Consider the following 20,000-nt stretch of genomic DNA (forward strand, 5'->3'; position numbering starts at 1 on the left):
TTAATGGATGGAACCGTACACAAAAAAATGCAAATCAACCTAGTTTATATATATATATATATATATATATATATATATATATATATTAGAAATTAATTCAAAATGTTTCTCTTTTAGTATTCTATTCCTTAATAATGTTAAAAAATTTCGAAATCTTAACCACAGAGCTTTTGGCAATGAATGCCTTTTAAAAGCAGCCATGGGTTTAGGTGGATTTTCAACCATGTTCGTCAAGGATGGTTAAGGATTTTTATGAAACTGTCTTCCAAGGGCAGTCAATTAGCCTTCGATGTTGTCTGATCCTGGATCGAGATCTGAAATTCTGTATCGCTTTAGTGATTGTTGTTGTCATTAATGTCTATTGAAAGTAAACGCAGATTTCTGCTGTTCGTGAAATAAAAGGCAAGTGACTGAATAGTTGGGTAATTATTTTGTGCCTCACCACCCCAGAAAGCAGGAGTTGAAAGAGCAACTCCCGTGGAATGAATGGCACGCCTGAAATCGATTCTCTTCTTTACTGCACGACTGTGCGTAAGAATGATCTCTCTGTGTTGCTCTACCTTTAGAACTCTTCTTGCCTTGTGCTTAATAACCCCCATCCTCTCATTTTTTATGAGTGTAGCCAATGACGCAACTCCTCTTTGTAGTTGTTGCAAAAGACACTTCGTCCTTTGTGCTGATGTTCGACGTGGGACTCTTACATAGGGTCCCTCCATGGCACTAAAGTTATTGCCGGCGCCATAAAAGGGGATTATCTTGATCTAGGGCAGTAAATGCTAATGCGTGACGGCGCATGCAATACATTCAAGGGAACGGATTGCATAAATTAATATTCATTACGAGACATTCCTTTTGGAACCCTAGGCGGAGCTTTGCTTACGAAGAAATGAAATTCGTAACGCAACTTTATTGGAATGGATATTGCTTGGCAAATAGTCATTGCCAGTCACGTTTGTCTTGTGCGTGCGCGCGTTTGCGTGCGTACGCTCATCCGCAGTGACCATGAAACCTTACAGTTTGGGGTGAAAGGCAGCGAATCCCGAGCCAGGCCTAATTACGCAAGTCCCCTAGTTTTGCCTCGGTCATCCGGCAAATGAAGGTGCAATCTGTTGACAATACATTAAACTCTCGGTCTCTTCTGGCCTGATGTACGTTCTCACACGCACAAACGCTTACATACACGCGTATGAATTCATGCACCCTAAATAGAGATGACGTACCAATTGAGAAGAAGGGAGACGGACATGCATTCCTTCTTGCCTGAGCTAATTAGGTAAACTATGCAACCAATAATTACACAAAGAAACGGGTCACTTGAAAGACATAGCCATGATGGTAAACACGATTCACGAAGGTTTTTGGTAAGGTTCTTTTTCCAGAATTTACAAGCATTCGTCGACTCGTAAGAAAATCTCGTGTTTATCTTCACAGCATCGATATGATTGTGTAATATTCTTCAGGCATTTGTTCACGAATATGGAGAACTTGCAATCGCAGACAAATACAAATTCATATAAGTACTCACAAATATATTATAGGTACATATATATATATATATATATATATATATATATATATATATATATATATATATATATATATATATATATATATATATATATATATATATCTATATATATATATATATATATATATATATTATTTTATCAGCACAGTATAGTATATACGTATACATATATATATATATATATTATATATATATATATATATATAATAATATATATATTTCACTACACACTCACACACACACACACACACACACACACATACATATATATATATATATATATATATATATATTATATATATATATATATATATATATATACACTGTGATTAGTGTGTATAAAAGTTGAGCCTAGCAGAATGAATCGTAGACTAATTTTGTAATACAAATCACCAAGTACTATATTTTGTTTTGATTGTGGTGCATCACATTTCTGTGGGCAAATCTTTGAATTTTTGACCAGATATACGAACGAAACAGTGGCTCGCGTGTGTCGCTTTGTTTGTGTGTGTCTTAAGGGAGTTATATGTTGGGGTCGAGGAGCCCTTCCATTAGGTCGAAAGCAATAAGTGATAAAAGAAAACGAATTCTCCTTTTAACGTAATTGGAAAAAATCATCTCGAAAAGAAGAAACCTATTTTTGGAATAACACAGGAAGAGAAAATATCCTTTTTCTTTATTTTTTTAACTTTTTCTTTCTCTCGTCTGTGATAGAGTAAACAGGATTCCATTATTCCAATCAAATCATGAAATAGCTCATCATCTTCTCCCAGTGTATATATATATATATATATTATATATATATAATATATATATATATATATATATGATTATATATATATATATATATGTGTGTGTGTGTGTGTGTGTGTGTGTGGGATGGGGCGGGACAGTTTTGTAGAAATATGTTTGCCTGTGCAAAATACATGATTAGCAAAGAAGAATATTGATAAGTGTAACAAAGAAGAACGAAAATGGTAAGGAAAAGGAGTTTGTTACATTACGTATATGTTAGTACCGAGCAGATGACGAGCAACTGATGGTTGTAATGAGTAGTAGAGGAATGGATGAAAGTGTATCAGATTATTATTTGGTTGAGACGGAAGTCAAGACGTACAGGTTGGAAAAGGAGGGGAGAAGTTGAGGCTTTGGGTGTCATTAAGACAAGTGAATTACAAGACCGTATAAGGGGAAAATAGATGAGCTGTCAGCTGGGGTTTGCGACTTGACTGTGAAGGAGTAGATAGATGTATGATGGGATTCGAATGGCAGATTGGTGTTTGTGTTTGTATGTACAAGAGGGAATAATGACAGTAAGTGGTGTGATAAGAAAATAACAGTTTTACTCAAGGAAAAGGGAAAATTATGTTGGATTCATTTACATTACGGAAGAAATCTTACGCAAGCATACAGATGAATGGATGTGGTAGTCAAGAAGAAAGCCAGAGAGGAAACGAAGTTACGTAATAAAAATGGATAGGAGAGAGCGAATGAGAACTTGAGGGAGATTGGGACACGAAATGTAGAAATGAAAGGTGCAAAAGGAAAACCAATGTCTTAGTGAATGAAGCCCTGCTTCGTTGGAGTGAGTATTTTGAAGCTGTTAATTGTGAAAGATGAAAGAGAGCCAGAGCTGGATTACACGATTGTAAAGCATTTGTTAAGTTTGAGAATGCTCGAGGATGGGAGGAGGCCAATGAGGAGATTGACGTCAAGAAAAACATGAGATGCTGAAGTGCGGTGATGATGGTTTTTGTATGGTATGATCGAGGAGGGAAAGACAGAGCGAGAGACTGATTGTAAGGATGACAAGAGCACAGTGTATGTAAAACACCCAAACAAAAACACGAGTATATAGATAGATAGATAGATAGATAGATAGATAGATAGATATGCATATTATATAAGTGAGGCAATTGTACTCGTGCTTTATCGTACTACGGTGCATTTGAAATTATTTTTCCCCACGTAATAATATGTGATTATGTAGTATGGTAGATCGTAAGAGAGTTTCAGTCTACAGTAGTCTGGCCACCCCTGCTATATAGTTTGGGGAGGAAGAAATATGGTAGGATTTTGAGTGAGAAAATTAAACAGACAGCATTAGGGTTGATAAGGGAAAAACATCGAGGTTTCAGACAAGGAAGAGAGTGCGTCAGTCACGCGTTTCTTATGGAACAGTCATGTGGGAAGTTTGAAAGTAAAAGGAAAAGTCTGTAATGGGCAAATGTGGACTAAAACAAAAAAATTATTAGGGTTAAGATTTTTTCGTATGGAAAATGAGTTGTGCGGAGCAAGTAAAAGCTTTCACGAGAAATGAAGTATAGTTTAGTATGTGCATTCGTGAGCATGACCATTTTGGTGTAAAAGGAGCTCTGAGAAAGGGTACTTTATATCTCTGTAGCTGTTCAATATCATTATGTATGGAATGATATAAGAAATCAGAGAAAGTTCAGTAAATGAAGATGCAGAATTTATGGGATGAGTGCTGAGAATACAATGTGGAGTCGTTGAAGTTTGCAGATGATGTAGTATTGATGGGGGATAGTCAAAAGAAACTGCAAAAATTAGAAGAAGAGCACGAATATATTTTTTAAGAGGGAAGAGTTGAGAATAAACGTGAGCGAGAAAATGGACCAATGAACGTTAATGTGAATGGTAAAACAATGGAAGAGAAATTATTTTAATTATTTGGAGTAGATATAATGGCTGGTGGTATGGTGGAAGAAGGGTGTGTCACAGAATAGGTGAAGCAAGAAAGGTAGTAGTGTTTGCAAGAGCTTGGGAAGAAAATTGTATGAGATATAGAACTCAGGGTGGGATTTTGTCTATGGGGATTGTTGAGCAAACTCTCCTTTATGGAAGGGAGGTATGGATTTTGAATACAAATGAAGGAAAACGGATGGTTAAAATATAAAGACATGCTATTGTTTTACGGAAAGACTAGAGGACGACGGACGACAGTTGAGTGAAAAGATTTTGTAATTCAGAACTGGTAAGGGGAGTGAGGAGAGACAGTCCTGGAAACTGGTGGCCTGAAAGAGGTATTCGAAACATACAAGATAATGAGCAAGATTGGATAGTTGACAGTGTTTAGGTGGTTCATCACAATGCTTATGAACCTTCTGTGGAAGGGAGTGAAGCAGCTAATGATGAGGAAGTTCATTCACTATTTAAGTATTTAAAATATCACTGTGATGGTGATCGATGTAATGTTTTCCCCAAGGAACCTCCTTCTGTTAACGGAAAACGGCTTGATATTAAAACAAGAAAAATTATAGATAATTGTATTAACGGAACAGTTGAATGTTCATTTTTTCTTTAAATGTGTCTCCGTGAATGAAATACTAATATTCTTTCCATTGTGTTTTTCAGACCTCGCCGGCTATTCTGGTCCCCGTTTTGTCCAACATCAGCCTGTACGTTGCCATTAACTTCGCTGGGATGTACACCAAGTACCTGACAGACCGTACTCAACGGAAGGCCTTTCTGGAGACCCGGAGAGCCATGGAGATGAGATGCAGAACCCAAAGGGAAAATGACAGACAGGAGAAGCTGCTGCTGTCAGGTGAGAGAGAGAGAGAGAGAGAGAGAGAGAGAGGAGAGAGAGAGAGAGTGGTTGTATTACGTGACAGACGGAGATTATTCATTTCCGGGAAGAAAGTGTGAGCTGGCGAAATGAACTGTGTTCATGGTTGAGAAGCTGATCAGAGAATAGTGTTCTCTCCATTCATTCAGTTGGAGGATAGATTGGGCTGTCATGACAGAGAACTGAGATGGTATTCCTAGACTGTCTCGTCATATCGATTGGCTCCCCTAAATCGGGGAAGGTTGGAGAAATACAGTCTAATTATATTAGCATGTAAAGTAGTGTGCATAAGTATTGCTAAGACTGATATTTACATTTTCACGACTGAATGCCAGCAATATCCAGGCGCTCGTCATGGATTGATGTGATTTGTGCGACGGTTGGAAAATGACTCCATGACACCATTTACCACAAGTTTTAGATTGTATATGTGTAGACAAGAGACTGCCATCTCAGAACAATTGGCTCCTCCAAGTAAGGGAAGGAAGACGATTGACCGATCAGTAAAAAAAAGAAAAAAAAAAAGAGAGAGAGAGATCTTGTTTTAGAAACATTTTCTGGTGTGCTTCTATGAGTTTATATTTCGGTGGTTTTTTTGGTGCCCGTGTCTTCGGTTAAATATTGAAAAATATTTTCTAAAAATCTATTTTCTTTACTGATCGGTCATCTCCATCCTTCCCTACAACTTAGGGGAGCCAGTCGTCCTGACAAAATAGTCTCCTGTGAATCTAAGAATATGATAAATGGTGTATGGATAATTTTCTGACCGTTGCACGAATCATACCAATCCCTGGTGAGGCCCTTGATAATGCTGTCATTTACACGTGACAGTATAAATTTATATCTCATAATTTCTGCGACCATAAGAAGCTAATACAGTTAGACTATTTCTTAGTGCAACGAAGTAAGGCTTGAAATTGGACTTAAAACAGATTCACGTATTGTCAAATGATCATACTCAATTGGTGAAGTGTAACAAATGCGCTTTAAATCGTGAAATGGATGCATTTGGGAATAGTTACTCATCAATAAAGATTATTCCCGTACCTCAGTGATTACACCGTCTGAAGATTGGCAGGGCTTTTGTGTCATCTGCCTAACGCTATCGTTTATGGCGGGCCATTACGTTATAGGGCACCAGTCACAATTGGTCCTAGCTGATTTTGAAATTATCAAATGTCTTCCAATGTATACACGTCAGGTTTGTATCCATTGTCGTCAGTTATTTGAATAAAACATAAGAAATTAGACGTGGATATCACAATTACCTAATCGTTTTATAGATACGTATCAGCTGGTGGAAAGGTGGTAGGTGTAATGAATCATAAGATGGGTGACTTTAAGTTTGTTCGCTAAAGATGAGCTTGAATGCAGTCATACAGTTCGAATGGTGTAAGCCATTTTGTAAGGTCAGTTTGCCTGTGTTACTTTTAGCGAATTTCTGTGAGTTAATTTTCACGATATGTTGAAATTAGCCTTTTTTAAGTGCATCCACGTACTTGGAAATGCATCTGTACAATTTTTAATGGTTTAATTCTTTTGTCGGGTCAGAGGTGTGGGCAGGATCGTGGGATGTGGGAAGGATGAAAGTACTTGGAGATCTTAGTTTCAAATTCTGCTGGGGGTCAGATTGAGCATTAATCTGAGAGGTGTTTTTAAGCAATACAATTACTTACGTGGCTTTGAACTAGAGAAAGTATTTCAGTATTTTGTGGTAGTAACCCCGGTCGTGAATGAATTTAATTCTTAGATGCTAATATGTTCTGTGAAAGAAACACTTGTTAGAACTAGATAATGACTAAATGTCACATATTTTTGGAACAATCAGAAAATTGATGATGGCAGAGTAGCTATACTACTTGCATTAATATCATCAGCGCATAATACTGTAGGCACCAAATACGAAACTATGTAACATTTGAGAGCGTAAATGAGATGTTACTTACTACACACCCTGTGTTCTTCCATTACCGGGCGGCATTTAGGATAATCCGTATCCACATAATATAAAGTCAAGGGAAATTTTCGGTGAGTCATGCCTTCCTTCGCTCTCTCTCTCTCTCTCTCTCTCTCTCTCTCTCTCTCTCTCTCTCTCTCTCTCTCTCTGGGGTAACAAGTTCGGTAATTGTGTGACGATAGAAGGTGAAAAGAATGGACGGGAATGTTCTCAATGTAGTGAATTGCCGTAAATGTGAGCAACTTGTGAGCGAGGACAAGTTCAAAGTTTCGGTTGTATCATCACGAGAAGAAAGAGGATAAGTGACGCAGCACTTGAACAGAGAAACGATGTTATATACTTCATGAAGTAAGAAGAGTGGTTCTGGATTATCAGACGATGGAGAAACATATAACGTAGTATTTACATACTTCAGGTGCAAAATAAGATAAATATGAAGTAATTTTCAGGGTTTATAAACACACACACACACACACATATATGTGTGTGGGCTCTCACACACACACACACACACACACACACACACATATATATATATATATATTATATACTATATATATATATATATATATATAAATATATATATATATATATATATATATATATATATATATATATATATATATATATATCTGTGCATGTTTGTAGATAAGTATGTATGTGTAAGTACGCTTATGTACTCTGCAAATATACGGACAATCAATGCCATATTTGCATACGTGTCTTGTCTTATGAGTGTCTCGATTTCATTTACTGGAGTCATATAAAGCAAGATGAGTCAATATTTCAATGAGCGAGATTATGAGTTTTTTTTTTTTTTTTTTAGTACTGACATTTCACTTGTATATTAACTAAATCTGCAAGTGTCAGTTTTTTTTTATTTAGAATTTCTTTGTGTGCCGCGCTATTTTTATTTTATCATTTTCTCTTGTGTAAGCTTACAATTTACCGACAAGTGTTAGCTTATCTTCGTTTGCAAGATTTGAGATTTACCCTTGAAGAGAAGAACTAGGTGAAAAGGAAAATGCGCGAGAGAAAATGAGATTATTGTCGCCGTCAAAAGGCTCTGTGAGGACGTAGGCTTTCCCAGTCCTACCCAGGAATCTGCTCAGGACACGCCATTTCACTTCCTAGGGATTTGCAGCGGCTGGCAATTCCCTCTAACAGTGTAGGAAAAGGAGAGGTATCCCACGCTCAATTTCCTTTTACTATATAATGAAGGAAATTGGACGTGGTATGAAACTCTGAAATAGATCCTCCCCCTCTACCCCACCGCCCAACAACTCCTCCTCCTCCTCCTCCTCCTCCGCAAAAGCGACATGACTTGAAAGGAATTAGACGGACGGAAAACGACAGATCCATCCCTCGTGGAAACGAAACGTCGTCGAAGTGACAGACGCCCCTTGATGCCCGCGATAATGTTTCGAATATTTCGACGCATGCGCGGCAGAATAACCGCACCGCAGAATGGAATCTTTCGGGAGACGAACGAGTCCGAGGGTTCTTCCTTTAGCTTTGTTGAATAAGAGCCGCTCAGCCCGCTGTTTGAGGGTTTCTGAAAATGATTAACATTAAGATGGTTTCTGATAGAAAGAGAAGAGTTAATGTAGCTGAATCATTTTCATTTTGTTGTTTTAATCCGGTCCTATCCAAGCATACCTTCCTTTCTCTTTTTACACACACACACATACACACACACACACACACACACACAGAGAGAGAGAGAGAGAGAGAGAGAGAGAGAGACTTGATATGAAATGACGCTAATGTAGATGGATGCTATTACACTGAGGGGAGAATCGTATTAAAAAAAAGTATTAACCGGTCAAAGTAAACAATAGGATGGTAATTGTTATTTATATGCGAACATTAAAGGGTGTCTGTGTTTTTGTACATCTGTTCTGTTTTCTTCTCATTACCGGCCAATGGTCATTTTCCTAATAAAAAAAAAGTTTTACTTTTGAATCCTTGATCGAATTTTTCTGACTAGATGTTGCCATGATTTGACAGTGTTTGTCCAGTGCTTTCTATTTCGTAACATTATTTGCCTAATCCCTTCAGTTTTCATCTGAACTTGGCTAACTGTAGCCTATACGTTTACTGAACGTATGTATGGCACGCTTACCCTTCGAGAATGGCAAAATGGATTCCAAAGTAAGTAGAACATTTTTTAAATTTATGTTATGAGTCGCCCGGTAGCCCTCAATTGTGGAATTGAGTAAAGTTAAACTTTTTAGTTGGGCGCGCGGAGGTAGATGATGGTCACACCTAACTTTGTTCGGAAGTAGGAAGAAAGGATATGCTGGAAGGAAGTTAAACGAACTTCTAACTTTTCCGAGGAGGAAAAGTGTCTTCATTTAACTTCATTTCGTTAATCATTTTATGGCATCACTTGTACCTCTAGTTAGGGTTCAAGTTGGTAACCTTTCATCGGTTAGTTTTCTAACAGAAAGCTGAATTTGAATGCGTGAAGTCATTTTTTAATACTTTGTATTGCTTTTATGTGAGATTCGCTCAGTTTAACTTTATTTTGTGGATGGATTGTGTGCTTAAAATCATCTATCCATTTTGTCTTATTTAACTGAAATTAGTTTCTGCGTCACTATTTTAGCAGTTGGGGCATCTTATGCAATAGCCTTTGCATCAAAGCCTTCCACTTTCTTAAGTTTTAATTCTTTTAATTTGGTGCACGTTCTGTAGACATCATCTTTTGCGTTAATTCTTCTTTGTGGGGTGTATTTATTCATTTTCTTCTTTACATTTTACTGCTGAAGTGGGTTATAAACGTCTCACAGTGTTCGTCTCACGGATGCGCTAGTTTCCAAAGTCTAATGTTTTCAACGTCAGTTTGTATGAAGCGATTCTGTTTATTTTGATTCTGTGTAACTGGGAGCCAAGCTCAAACGTCTTTGCCGATAGTACTGGACTATTACATCGTACAAGTCATTGCTAGAGCCAATGTTTATATCGCTCACCGCTCTGTCACCATCTGCGTCTTTATACCTTCTCGTTGACTTTATGATTGATTGGACGACCTCGGTTTGTGTGCCACAAATCCTCACTTCCATTATCCATTATTCTTAACTGGCTCTCTACTGTGGTGTGATAATCTTGTTATTTTTGGCCTTCCATGATAATTCATACAATGAAATTTTTGTTGCAGTGTTGCCGAGGTTTGTCGCTCTGGAAATGATCAAAGACATAGCGTCGGAGGAGGACAAACATGGAGAGTTCCAGCCGTCGCAGTTTCACAAGATCTACATCCACCGATACGAGAATGTTTCCATCCTGTTCGCCGATATCAAAGGATTTACAGGTGATTCAATATAATCCAGTTTGATGCAGTTATATTTCACAGAGATATTTTTATTTTATACGTGCACACACTCATATATATATATATATATATATATATATATATATATATATATATATATATATATATATATTATATATATATATTCATTTACATATAATACGTATAGGGTTTGTGATTGTGAGTGAGAAATAGTTTATATTTCTATTTCTGTTCTATTTTCGCTAAGGTTTCAAACAGGAAACCAACTACCCTTTCCTAATTGTTTCTTCCAATATCGGCATAACTTTTGTGGGTAACTGTATATAAGTGTTCGAGACGTCTGTCTTCTCAGCTCTGACAAACGTGCTGTAGCATAACTTTCCAATGGCTCTTAGTAACGTTTCCTTGAAGTTGAAGAGGCACAGCACTATTGATCAGTTCTCTGGAATAATGAATTTTTCGGCGTTTTATTTTCGAATGCAACGAGATGTAATCCTTCTTTACTACTTCGAAGGTAGTGTTGAATTTTTCAATATTTTCTCAATTACGTTATGTATTATGGTGGTAGTAGATTATGTTTGTATGTAATAAAATTCCCCGCATATTATGATTTAAGTGTTTTCCTCTTTCAAAATGGAATAACAGGACTGTACTTCCAGTCAGCCCCCTCCCCTCGACAACTCTGATTATAACTTTATGACCTACAGTTTCAATAGCAATAGAATTTGTACAGACTCTGTTAGGGCAACCACCCCCACCCCCTCTCTCTCTCTCTCTCTCTCTCTCTCTCTCTCTCTCTCTCTCCAGGGCCTTGATTTCCCATATTTCGTCAGTTTCAGAAAACCCGGTTTCGTCAGCTCTAGACGTTAGTACCTGCCGATTTACTATTAATCTAGTTACATTTGCCGTTTTCAACGCTATAAGGCTTGTGAGGCTTTCCATGTTAGAGCTAACGTCCTTTTTAGAATTGTTAAACTTCCCAATTTCATCACTTAAAATCGTTAAACTATCACATTTCGTCTATGTTAGACTTTGAGATTTGTTTACCGTTAAATTTGCCATCGATAAACTTGTTATTGCATTATTTTCAGAGTCGATTTTTGCTACTGTTGTTGTTGTTTCAGAAGTATGACAAATATTACTTAAAGGGTGTATAATTAATATAGGGTGTCCCTAAAGTCTGGACACATGAACCTGATGCGTGAACTTCAGATTTCCGTCACCACACCGCAGCCTCTTTTTGTTTTGCGAACAGTGTTCAAGTTTCTTTCGGCTAACCCACGGTCCAGATAGAACCGTTGGCTAACCTCACCATTCGCATAAAGTAAAGCTTCGTCGCTGAATAACACACATTTGTTATCTTCCAATTATGGTGATATTTCCTATGAGTCCAGACTTTAGGGATACCCAGTATACACACACACACACACACACACACACACACACACACATATATATATATATATATATATATATATATATACATACATACATATATATACATATATATACATATCAAGAACCAGCAGGAAAATGAAAAGCAGCAGTACCTAGCGCTTTCGTGTATTCTTGATACACCTCATCAGGGTACAAAATATAAAAAGCGAAAGCGCTAGGTACTGCTGCTTTTCATTTTTCCTGCTGGCTCTTGATATACAATCTTCACGTGTTACTTGTGATCGTATAACATATATATACATACATATCACCGGATAACAGCTTTGAGCTACTTTCGCTATTTTTATACACTACATACTCTAGGAGGACTGAGGCGCTGTCTCTTACGACTTTTTTTCCGAAATCAATAAAGGTAGAGTTGATTTTCTTCCATTACGTCTCAGTGCCACGATGTGTTTTCTTTCCGTTGTTTCTTGGAATGTTATTTTTACTGAACTGTTTATCAAATCATTAAATCGTTTTGTAAGTGATCTCGCTGTTGTAATAATGATTTTCATTCACTGACATTCACTATTAATTATTTTTATTGAAGATTGATTATTTATTAACGAAATAAAACTGACTATTGATTATATTGATTATTTCCACTAGAATTAATTCTGTTAATCATTGTTGGTATTTATTATTGTTTCGTTTTTTTACCGTTTAATCACGTTTTAGAAGTGTTGACACAACGTCTTCCCAAGAAATGGGCTTATTGTGAAATACTGTTTTGTAAATGACTTAAAATGATATGTGCAAAAACATTCTTAATTTTGCATCATGATTTAAATAATTGTTTGTTTGTTTAGATAAACTCCTCTTTATTCTGCAGTACATTTATTATTTGACTTTCCTCATGAAACGTTTTATTAAAAATAATGCTTCCATATCTTTCATCGCAAAAGCATTCTTGATAAACGTTTCTATTTGGGACCAAAACCTTTGATTCTGTTACAACTTTCCATTTACGAAATTGTTAACATCTTTTTCACTTGAGAGGAATATTTTCTAAAAGCTACAAGCTGTCATTTACATAAGAAATATCCTTCCTTTGTAGCAGAATTGATGCATAACTTCTGATAACCTGACAATATTTTTCTTCCCCAGCATTGGCTAGTCAGTGCAGCGCCCAGGAGCTGGTGCGGGTTCTGAACGATCTGTTCGCTCGATTTGACCGACTGGCTCTGGTAAGGACGGGGGAAATATTCCCCTCCCATTTCGTCAGATTGAAAGATTTGCTGAGAATTCTCTTTCATCTTGAATACCGCGTATTGCACCAAACAATTTTCTCGCATAAAGTGAATCAGTATTCCAACGTTAGTTTATGTGTGTGACGGGACATTTTAACGTTTAACTTTTTGAGACTTTTTTGGTAAATTAATCGGTTAATGTGTTTCTGTAAACTCGTAGGACACCGACTATGGTCATCGAAGCCATGTGATCATCTTGGGAACTATGTTTCAGAGTTCTAGATTATATATAAAATCTGTATAAACAAATTAAATTATTTTCAAGAGAACGCAGAATACACAGTTTGTTTTACGGTCTATCTCCATAAACTATTGGATTTGAAAGTGAGACGTGAATTCTCAAAGGGCTCCGGATATCGGACCCGTACAGACCTTCCAAGAGTTTAGTTCCGTTGGACATTTTAGAGGCACTGTTTCCAAGACCCCAGGCTGATGGTGTAACTATTTAGGAGGAGAAAAGTATTCGATAAATCCTAGGTGACTTTTCTTTGCCTATTCAGACATTATATTCCACTCAGAAGTGATGCATTTCCATAAGGAAACGCTGCCCCACGTTCGCAGATCTCTTTTTATTTTGCCGTAGGAGCTTATAGTCTACGGCTAGAGCTCAGTTTCATTACGTATTTCATATTTTATTCAGTCATTGTTATTTTAGAATACCCTTAATGTGTGTGTGTGTGTATATATATATATATATATATATATATATATATATATATATATATATATATATATATATATATATATATATATATTTGTGTGTATATTTATATATATATATATATATATATATATATATATATATATATATGTATATATATATATACATATATATATATATATATATATATATATATATATATATATATATATATATTATATCTATATATATAGTTGTATGCAGACTTAAGAATTTAGAATAAAAATAACCTTTGTGAAATTTTTTTGACTAGAGTTGGAAGTAAAAGTAACTTATCTTGACTTGGGCATTAACTATCAAATGCAACGAATTTATGTCATGTGAGTAATTAAGGACGATTTATACATTAAATGGCATTTCCAAACGCGTAACACCGCGTGCTAATCTCTCGCTAAAGAAGTAATTAACTTATGTCCAAATATATGATGAACCTCTCCCAAAATGTGTAATTAACCCAAGTCTAAATGTGAAATGAATTTCTGTTCTCTGTTTGTAGGAAAACCACTGCCTCAGAATAAAGCTGCTGGGAGACTGCTATTATTGCGTGAGTGGCCTCCCGGAAGCGAGGAAAGACCACGCGCAGTGCACCGTCGAGATGGGGCTCCATATGATCAGGGCTATCAAGCAAGTCCGGCAGAGAACTCAGGTAAGTCCTATACTATACCTCTCTCGTCGAGTTTCATTTTATAGAATATCCGGTGGCTTTTGTCCCTTTCTTCCTACGACGGGTTTTGAGCTCAAGCTTTGCTTTTTTATAGTTTTGTCTTTTCTTGGTTTTGACATTTCTTCCCATTATGGGAGCTAACATCCTGATGTGCGGCGCAACTCCAAACATAAGGTAAGACTTGACAGGGTTTTCCCATCTGGGATACTGAACTTTTTCAGTATCGTTGGCTCTCTTCTCTCTCTCTCTCTCTCTCTCTCTCTCTCTCTCTCTCATGGCGCCGTATTCTACAGCTTCTGGAATATTATTCACCACGTCATGTTCTTTGAGCCTTTCCCCCGATTCTTATCACCCTCCCCCCCGACTCATCCACCTGCTCTCCGTCCCCTTCCCCAGGCAGAAGGAGGCGTCCTCTCTCGTCGCCCTTCTCCTCCATTTGGCTGAGCCGCCTTAGCGTCCCGCTCCGTTTCCATAACCCGAATTCTATTGATGCACAAACACTTTTTTTTAGGGGAAGATGTTTACCGAAATCCTTCGCTCCTAAAAGGGTCTCCGAGGGGAGGGGGAGTGCCACTGGAAATTGAAGGATAGGTTGAGATTTGCCCGAGGATTCCTGTCCTCGGAGGATGGGCGCGGCAAGAGGGGCTTGGAGGACTTGTGGGAGAGCGATCCTGTAGGATATTCTCTTGTATTTTTTGGGGATGACAAGAATGAAACTTTTCGTAGTGTCATCGTAAAGGACTCGAGAAGAGTTCGGATTTAATTGGTGTGGGGAAGCGACGTCCAACTGCTGTGGTTCAGTTCAGCTTCGGCCTTCAGAGGCTACTGATGGATTCTGGAAGTTTTAGAATCAATATTCATTGATTAGTACTAAAACGTGAGAAATAATAACCAATAAATGATGGCGGAATGATTTAGAGATTCAGTCATTATAAACTTGGATGGAATATGGAATCTAGTGCTAGGACCAATGAAGTCATTCAGAGCTCAATGGAAAATTGAGAGTAGAAAGGTTTGAAAGGTGTAACAGGAGGAATACCTCACAGTTGCACTTAGAAACAATTGTCAGGAGAGGATGGATATCAAGATGGAAGAAAGAGAATATGAATGGAGGTACACACTACCTCCTTACGGGGCACCAACTTGGAATTGATGCTGGAGTCAATAGATGCAGTATTTCTGTTTTGGCTTCATCTTTCAAATTACAAAGTAGCTAGCACGAGTCTTGCATATAGGCTTAGAAGGCTTAGAATGTAATGTCCCCAACATTCACCCAGTGAATTATAATATATTTATTGGAGAAACAAATTCACCGTTATGTAAATGTACATATATTTCAATTTAAAAATAGCAAAGATAGCTTTCGGGAATCTGTTAGGTTCCCCTTATCAATATATGTACATTTACATAACTGTGGATTTGTTTCTCCATTTGAAGACTCGTGCTACTGTGACGATTTTTTAATGTATTTAATATTTATGGGCTATAATTTTACGTCGCTATTATCGTGGTTTTGTGGCTTCCATTGCGTCGTGCTAACACGGAAAATCCTGACTTGATTCTCTTTCCCCGAGGTCATGTGATCATATTCGTTAGTAATACTTATCTCTTATCATATGAATTTCAGATCTGATAACAAATGTTCTCTCTGTAACGTGGATTACGAATTGAGTTGATTCGTACAAGTACTAATTATGTTATCTACATTTACGCATAACTATATTGATAAAATCTGATTAGATGACCAATATTTTGTTACGGAAAATTTTATAACTATGTTGGAATGCTAAAAGAATTTTATATGGAGACATAGATATTTGTTGGAATAATAATGGCTCGACTGTATAATTAGTATGAAGGAAATTATTATTATTATCCAAAATTTTAGCATTAATAGCTTGAACAATAATGAAGAAACACTTCGATATTGATGACACAGATCATTGTAGGGGAACAAAGATTAAAGAAAGATTGAAAAATTATTGAAAAGATCACACGTTGGGCAAACAAAGACTTCCCAATAGTCTACTTTCGAATTTGCATAAAAATAATCCGATTTCGAGCTTTTGTTAATCTGAATGAAAAAGATTTCCATCTTTTCTATAGTTTAATTATAGAGAATTTTCAAGGTAAATATTTTCAGTTCCGTCGAAAAGTACCGAAACCTTGGTTAATATTTCCTGGCAGTAAATATTTCACCTTAATTATATAAGGATAAGGGACGTTGGTAAAGAGGGACTCTACATCCATCGAAGCGATGCATCCTCCGGGGGGCGTTGCTCGTAGGGCTTCCAAGAACTTAGGCTACATCTATGGGAATGTTAAGACCCATAAGCAAGGGAACCCCCTTCGCCCCATAATCAGCCAGATCCCTGCCCCTAGGTACCTGTTGGCCAAGAAACTCAACACCATCTTAACCCCGTACGTCCCAGATAGGCCCAGCTTGAAGTCGTCGGCCGAGTTCTTGGAAGCCCTACGAGCAACGCCCCCCGGAGGATGCATCGCTTCGATGGATGTAGAGTCCCTCTTTACCAACGTCCCCGTAGACGAGACCATACAAATGATCTTGGACAGAGTTTACAGGGACCCCGGCACTCCATCCTTAAACATCCCAGAGCATGCCCTTCGAGCCCTGCTGGAAATCTGTACTAAGAAGGCCCCTTTTGCTGATCACCGCAACCATATGTACACCCAGATCGACGGCGTGGCGATGGGATCTCCCCTTGGGGTCCTTTTCGCCAATTTCTATATGGGTACCGTCGAAGAGAGGGTCTTCCAGAATTCCAACAAACCGAGGATGTACGTGCGCTACATTGATGACACCTTCGTCTGCGCCGACTCCCAGGATGAGATAGAGCAGCTGCGACGTGCATTCCACGACCACAGCTGCCTCACGTTCACGATTGAACATTGCAAAGACCGCCGCCTCCCCTTCCTTGACGTTCTTGTCGAACAGCGAGATTCTGAATTCAGCACGAAGGTGTACACGAAGCCGACGAACCTGGGAATGTGCATGAACGGTGAGAGCGAGTGCCCTGAGAGGTATAAGCGCTCCACCATCAGCGCCTTCGTCAGGAGGGCCCTCTCACACTGCTCCTCCTGGAATGACACACACAGTGAGTTGGAGCGCGCCGCCCAGGTCCTCATCGACAACGGACACACCAATCGTGCTGTTGATGAATCTATAAGGAAAAATATGGAAGCCTGGTACCACCAGGAACCCAGCCCCGATGTTGCAGAGCCCATCAAGCTGTTTTACAAGGGACACTTCCACCGGAGGTACAAGGAGGACGAGCAAGCCCTCAAAAAGATCATCGACGAAAACGTCAGCCCCGCCGACCCAGACAAAAATATTAAGTTAATTATCTATTATAAAACGAAGAAGACGAGCAGCCTGGTGATGAGAAAACAACCCTTCGGCGCCCCTGCAGGATCCCTTGAAGAAGACGAGTGTGGTCTACCGTTACACATGCCCCGTCCGAGGATGCCTCGGCAAATACGTCGGTATGACCTCCATGCGTTTCTCCAAGCGAATCTCCTGCCACGCTCAAGAAGGCGCCATCTTCAACCACGCCAGGACTGCTCATAACAAACGGATAAAGAGAAATTATATTATTCCTAATATCGAAATAATAGACCAGACAACGGATCCCCGACGTCTGCGCCTCTTAGAAGCCCTCCAATAGGGAAGGAGAAACCAAATCTTAACATCACCCAAGAAACGTTTCTCCTTCCCACCGCCGCCCGGAGAGCAGCGAACGACCCCCCGACAATACCAGATAATCAGGAGCCCCCACGGGATTACAGGATTCCTGCTACGGACGGAATTCCTGTCGTTCATCCCCAGGCACACTACTGTGGCACTCGCACGAGAGAATCCCCGAGACCTTTGAGGCGAGATCCACGACTTCGTCCAAGACCGGCCCGACCAATGAGAATGCAACTCTAGGTCCGAGCCGCTAAATAATAATAATAATAATAATAATAATAATAATAATAATAATAATAATAATAATAATAATAATAATAATAATAATAATAATAATAATGAACCAAACAAAAACTTCTTTCAGTTTTCTTCTGAAGATTGAAAAAGAAACCCACAAAATGATTGTGTGTAACGTGTTTACTTATAAGTATTTACAATTTATTTTACTCAACACTAGTACAATAAAAGGTAAATCAATATAAGTAAACACGTTATACACAGTGATTTTGTGGGTTTTTTTTTCAGTAATAATAATAATAATAATAATAATAATAATAATAATAATAATAATAATGAGAAAAAGAAAGTGATAATAAGAAAATCTAAGCTTCTGAATAATAAGGTAAAGCTGCAGTGGTGGAGTATTGTAAGTGAAGAGCCGAGATTGAAAAATGACCCTTCTCAAGTTGAGTGAGTGTCATTAGTACGAGTGCTAATGAAAATTCAGCAAAAACCTCAGTCAAAAAAATCTTTGCGTGAGCCAGAGCTCAGCGAGGCCAATACCTGCAAACAACTCTTGTAAATTAGAGGGAAAATTAGTCTTGAAGTTAGGAGTGCGTGGGTTATATTATGCGTAATGAGCGTACTTACATTCGCATGGATCAAACCGAAAGACGTAGTTGCAGATTCTTAATGCGTATCCAAATCTCTTCCTTTAGTAATGTTAACAGTCCATCCCGTAGAAGGTTAGTGCCGTCAATGCACGCACGCGCGCCATCACTACACACACACCACCAACACACACACCACACACACACACACACACACATATATATATATATATATATATATATATAATATATATATATATATATATATAAATCACTTTAGCACGTGGTTCGTTTATCACCTGTGGATATGTGTGATATATATATATATATGTATGTATATATATATATATATACATACATATATATATATACATATGAATATATATAGTATATATAATATATATATATATATATATAAATCACACAGATGTATACATATTTTGTAAAACGGAGTAGGACCGCACTCGGATGATGATGCAAAAAGGTGGCGCTTCGGCAATTAACATTTTATAAATGAGCCCCTTTCCATTCATTTTGTTGAAATTGTTTGATTGTAGAAAACTGACGTGATAGAGCCTCCAGAAAGTTTTAGGAAATACGCATTTATTTCCATAAATTTTTAGCTAAGAAAATGATTGGATTGTAACGGCGAAAGGAAAACTCATTAGTTTTTAATTTATCAGTTTGTGGAAAAATAATCTGAAGTTTTCAATTGTGTATTTGTTGCAATTTAGATATTTTAACTCGGAGTCGGAAAAGGAGGATGGCGGGTGGGAGAACCCTCTTCGGTGAGGGAGCTTGAATCATTTTATTATACATTCTATTTCTCGCAATATACATGACACAGCACAGGAATGAAGACTCACAAACGAACGATTTATTATTCCCTCTGCAAGCCTCGAACACCCACTTTAATTAAAATAAAGAGAATATGAAATCCAAAGTAAAGTAAGCTGTCGAAACGAAGTCTAGAAACCCCTTCGATGAACGCAAATGTCACAGTGGGAATGGCCCTCTTTGGTGAGGCCTTATGCT

General features: G+C 37.8%; 1 protein-coding gene across 5 annotated transcripts in view; it reads left to right on the forward strand.

Annotated features, from left to right (window-relative positions):
- Positions 1 to 20,000, forward strand: part of LOC135204025 (adenylate cyclase type 8-like) — a 973,771-nt gene that overhangs the window by 867,822 nt on the left and 85,949 nt on the right. For all 5 annotated transcript variants that reach the window (XM_064233960.1, XM_064233961.1, XM_064233964.1 and 2 more), the window contains exons 10-13: positions 4,904 to 5,096; positions 10,238 to 10,390; positions 12,920 to 12,999; positions 14,259 to 14,408. In XM_064233960.1, the coding sequence (XP_064090030.1) occupies positions 4,904 to 5,096; positions 10,238 to 10,390; positions 12,920 to 12,999; positions 14,259 to 14,408 (576 nt within the window). The remainder of the gene's footprint in view (positions 1 to 4,903; positions 5,097 to 10,237; positions 10,391 to 12,919; positions 13,000 to 14,258; positions 14,409 to 20,000) is intronic.

The sequence above is a fragment of the Macrobrachium nipponense genome, chromosome 44, assembly GCF_015104395.2.
Source record: "Macrobrachium nipponense isolate FS-2020 chromosome 44, ASM1510439v2, whole genome shotgun sequence".
Taxonomy (NCBI): Eukaryota; Metazoa; Arthropoda; class Malacostraca; order Decapoda; family Palaemonidae; genus Macrobrachium; species Macrobrachium nipponense.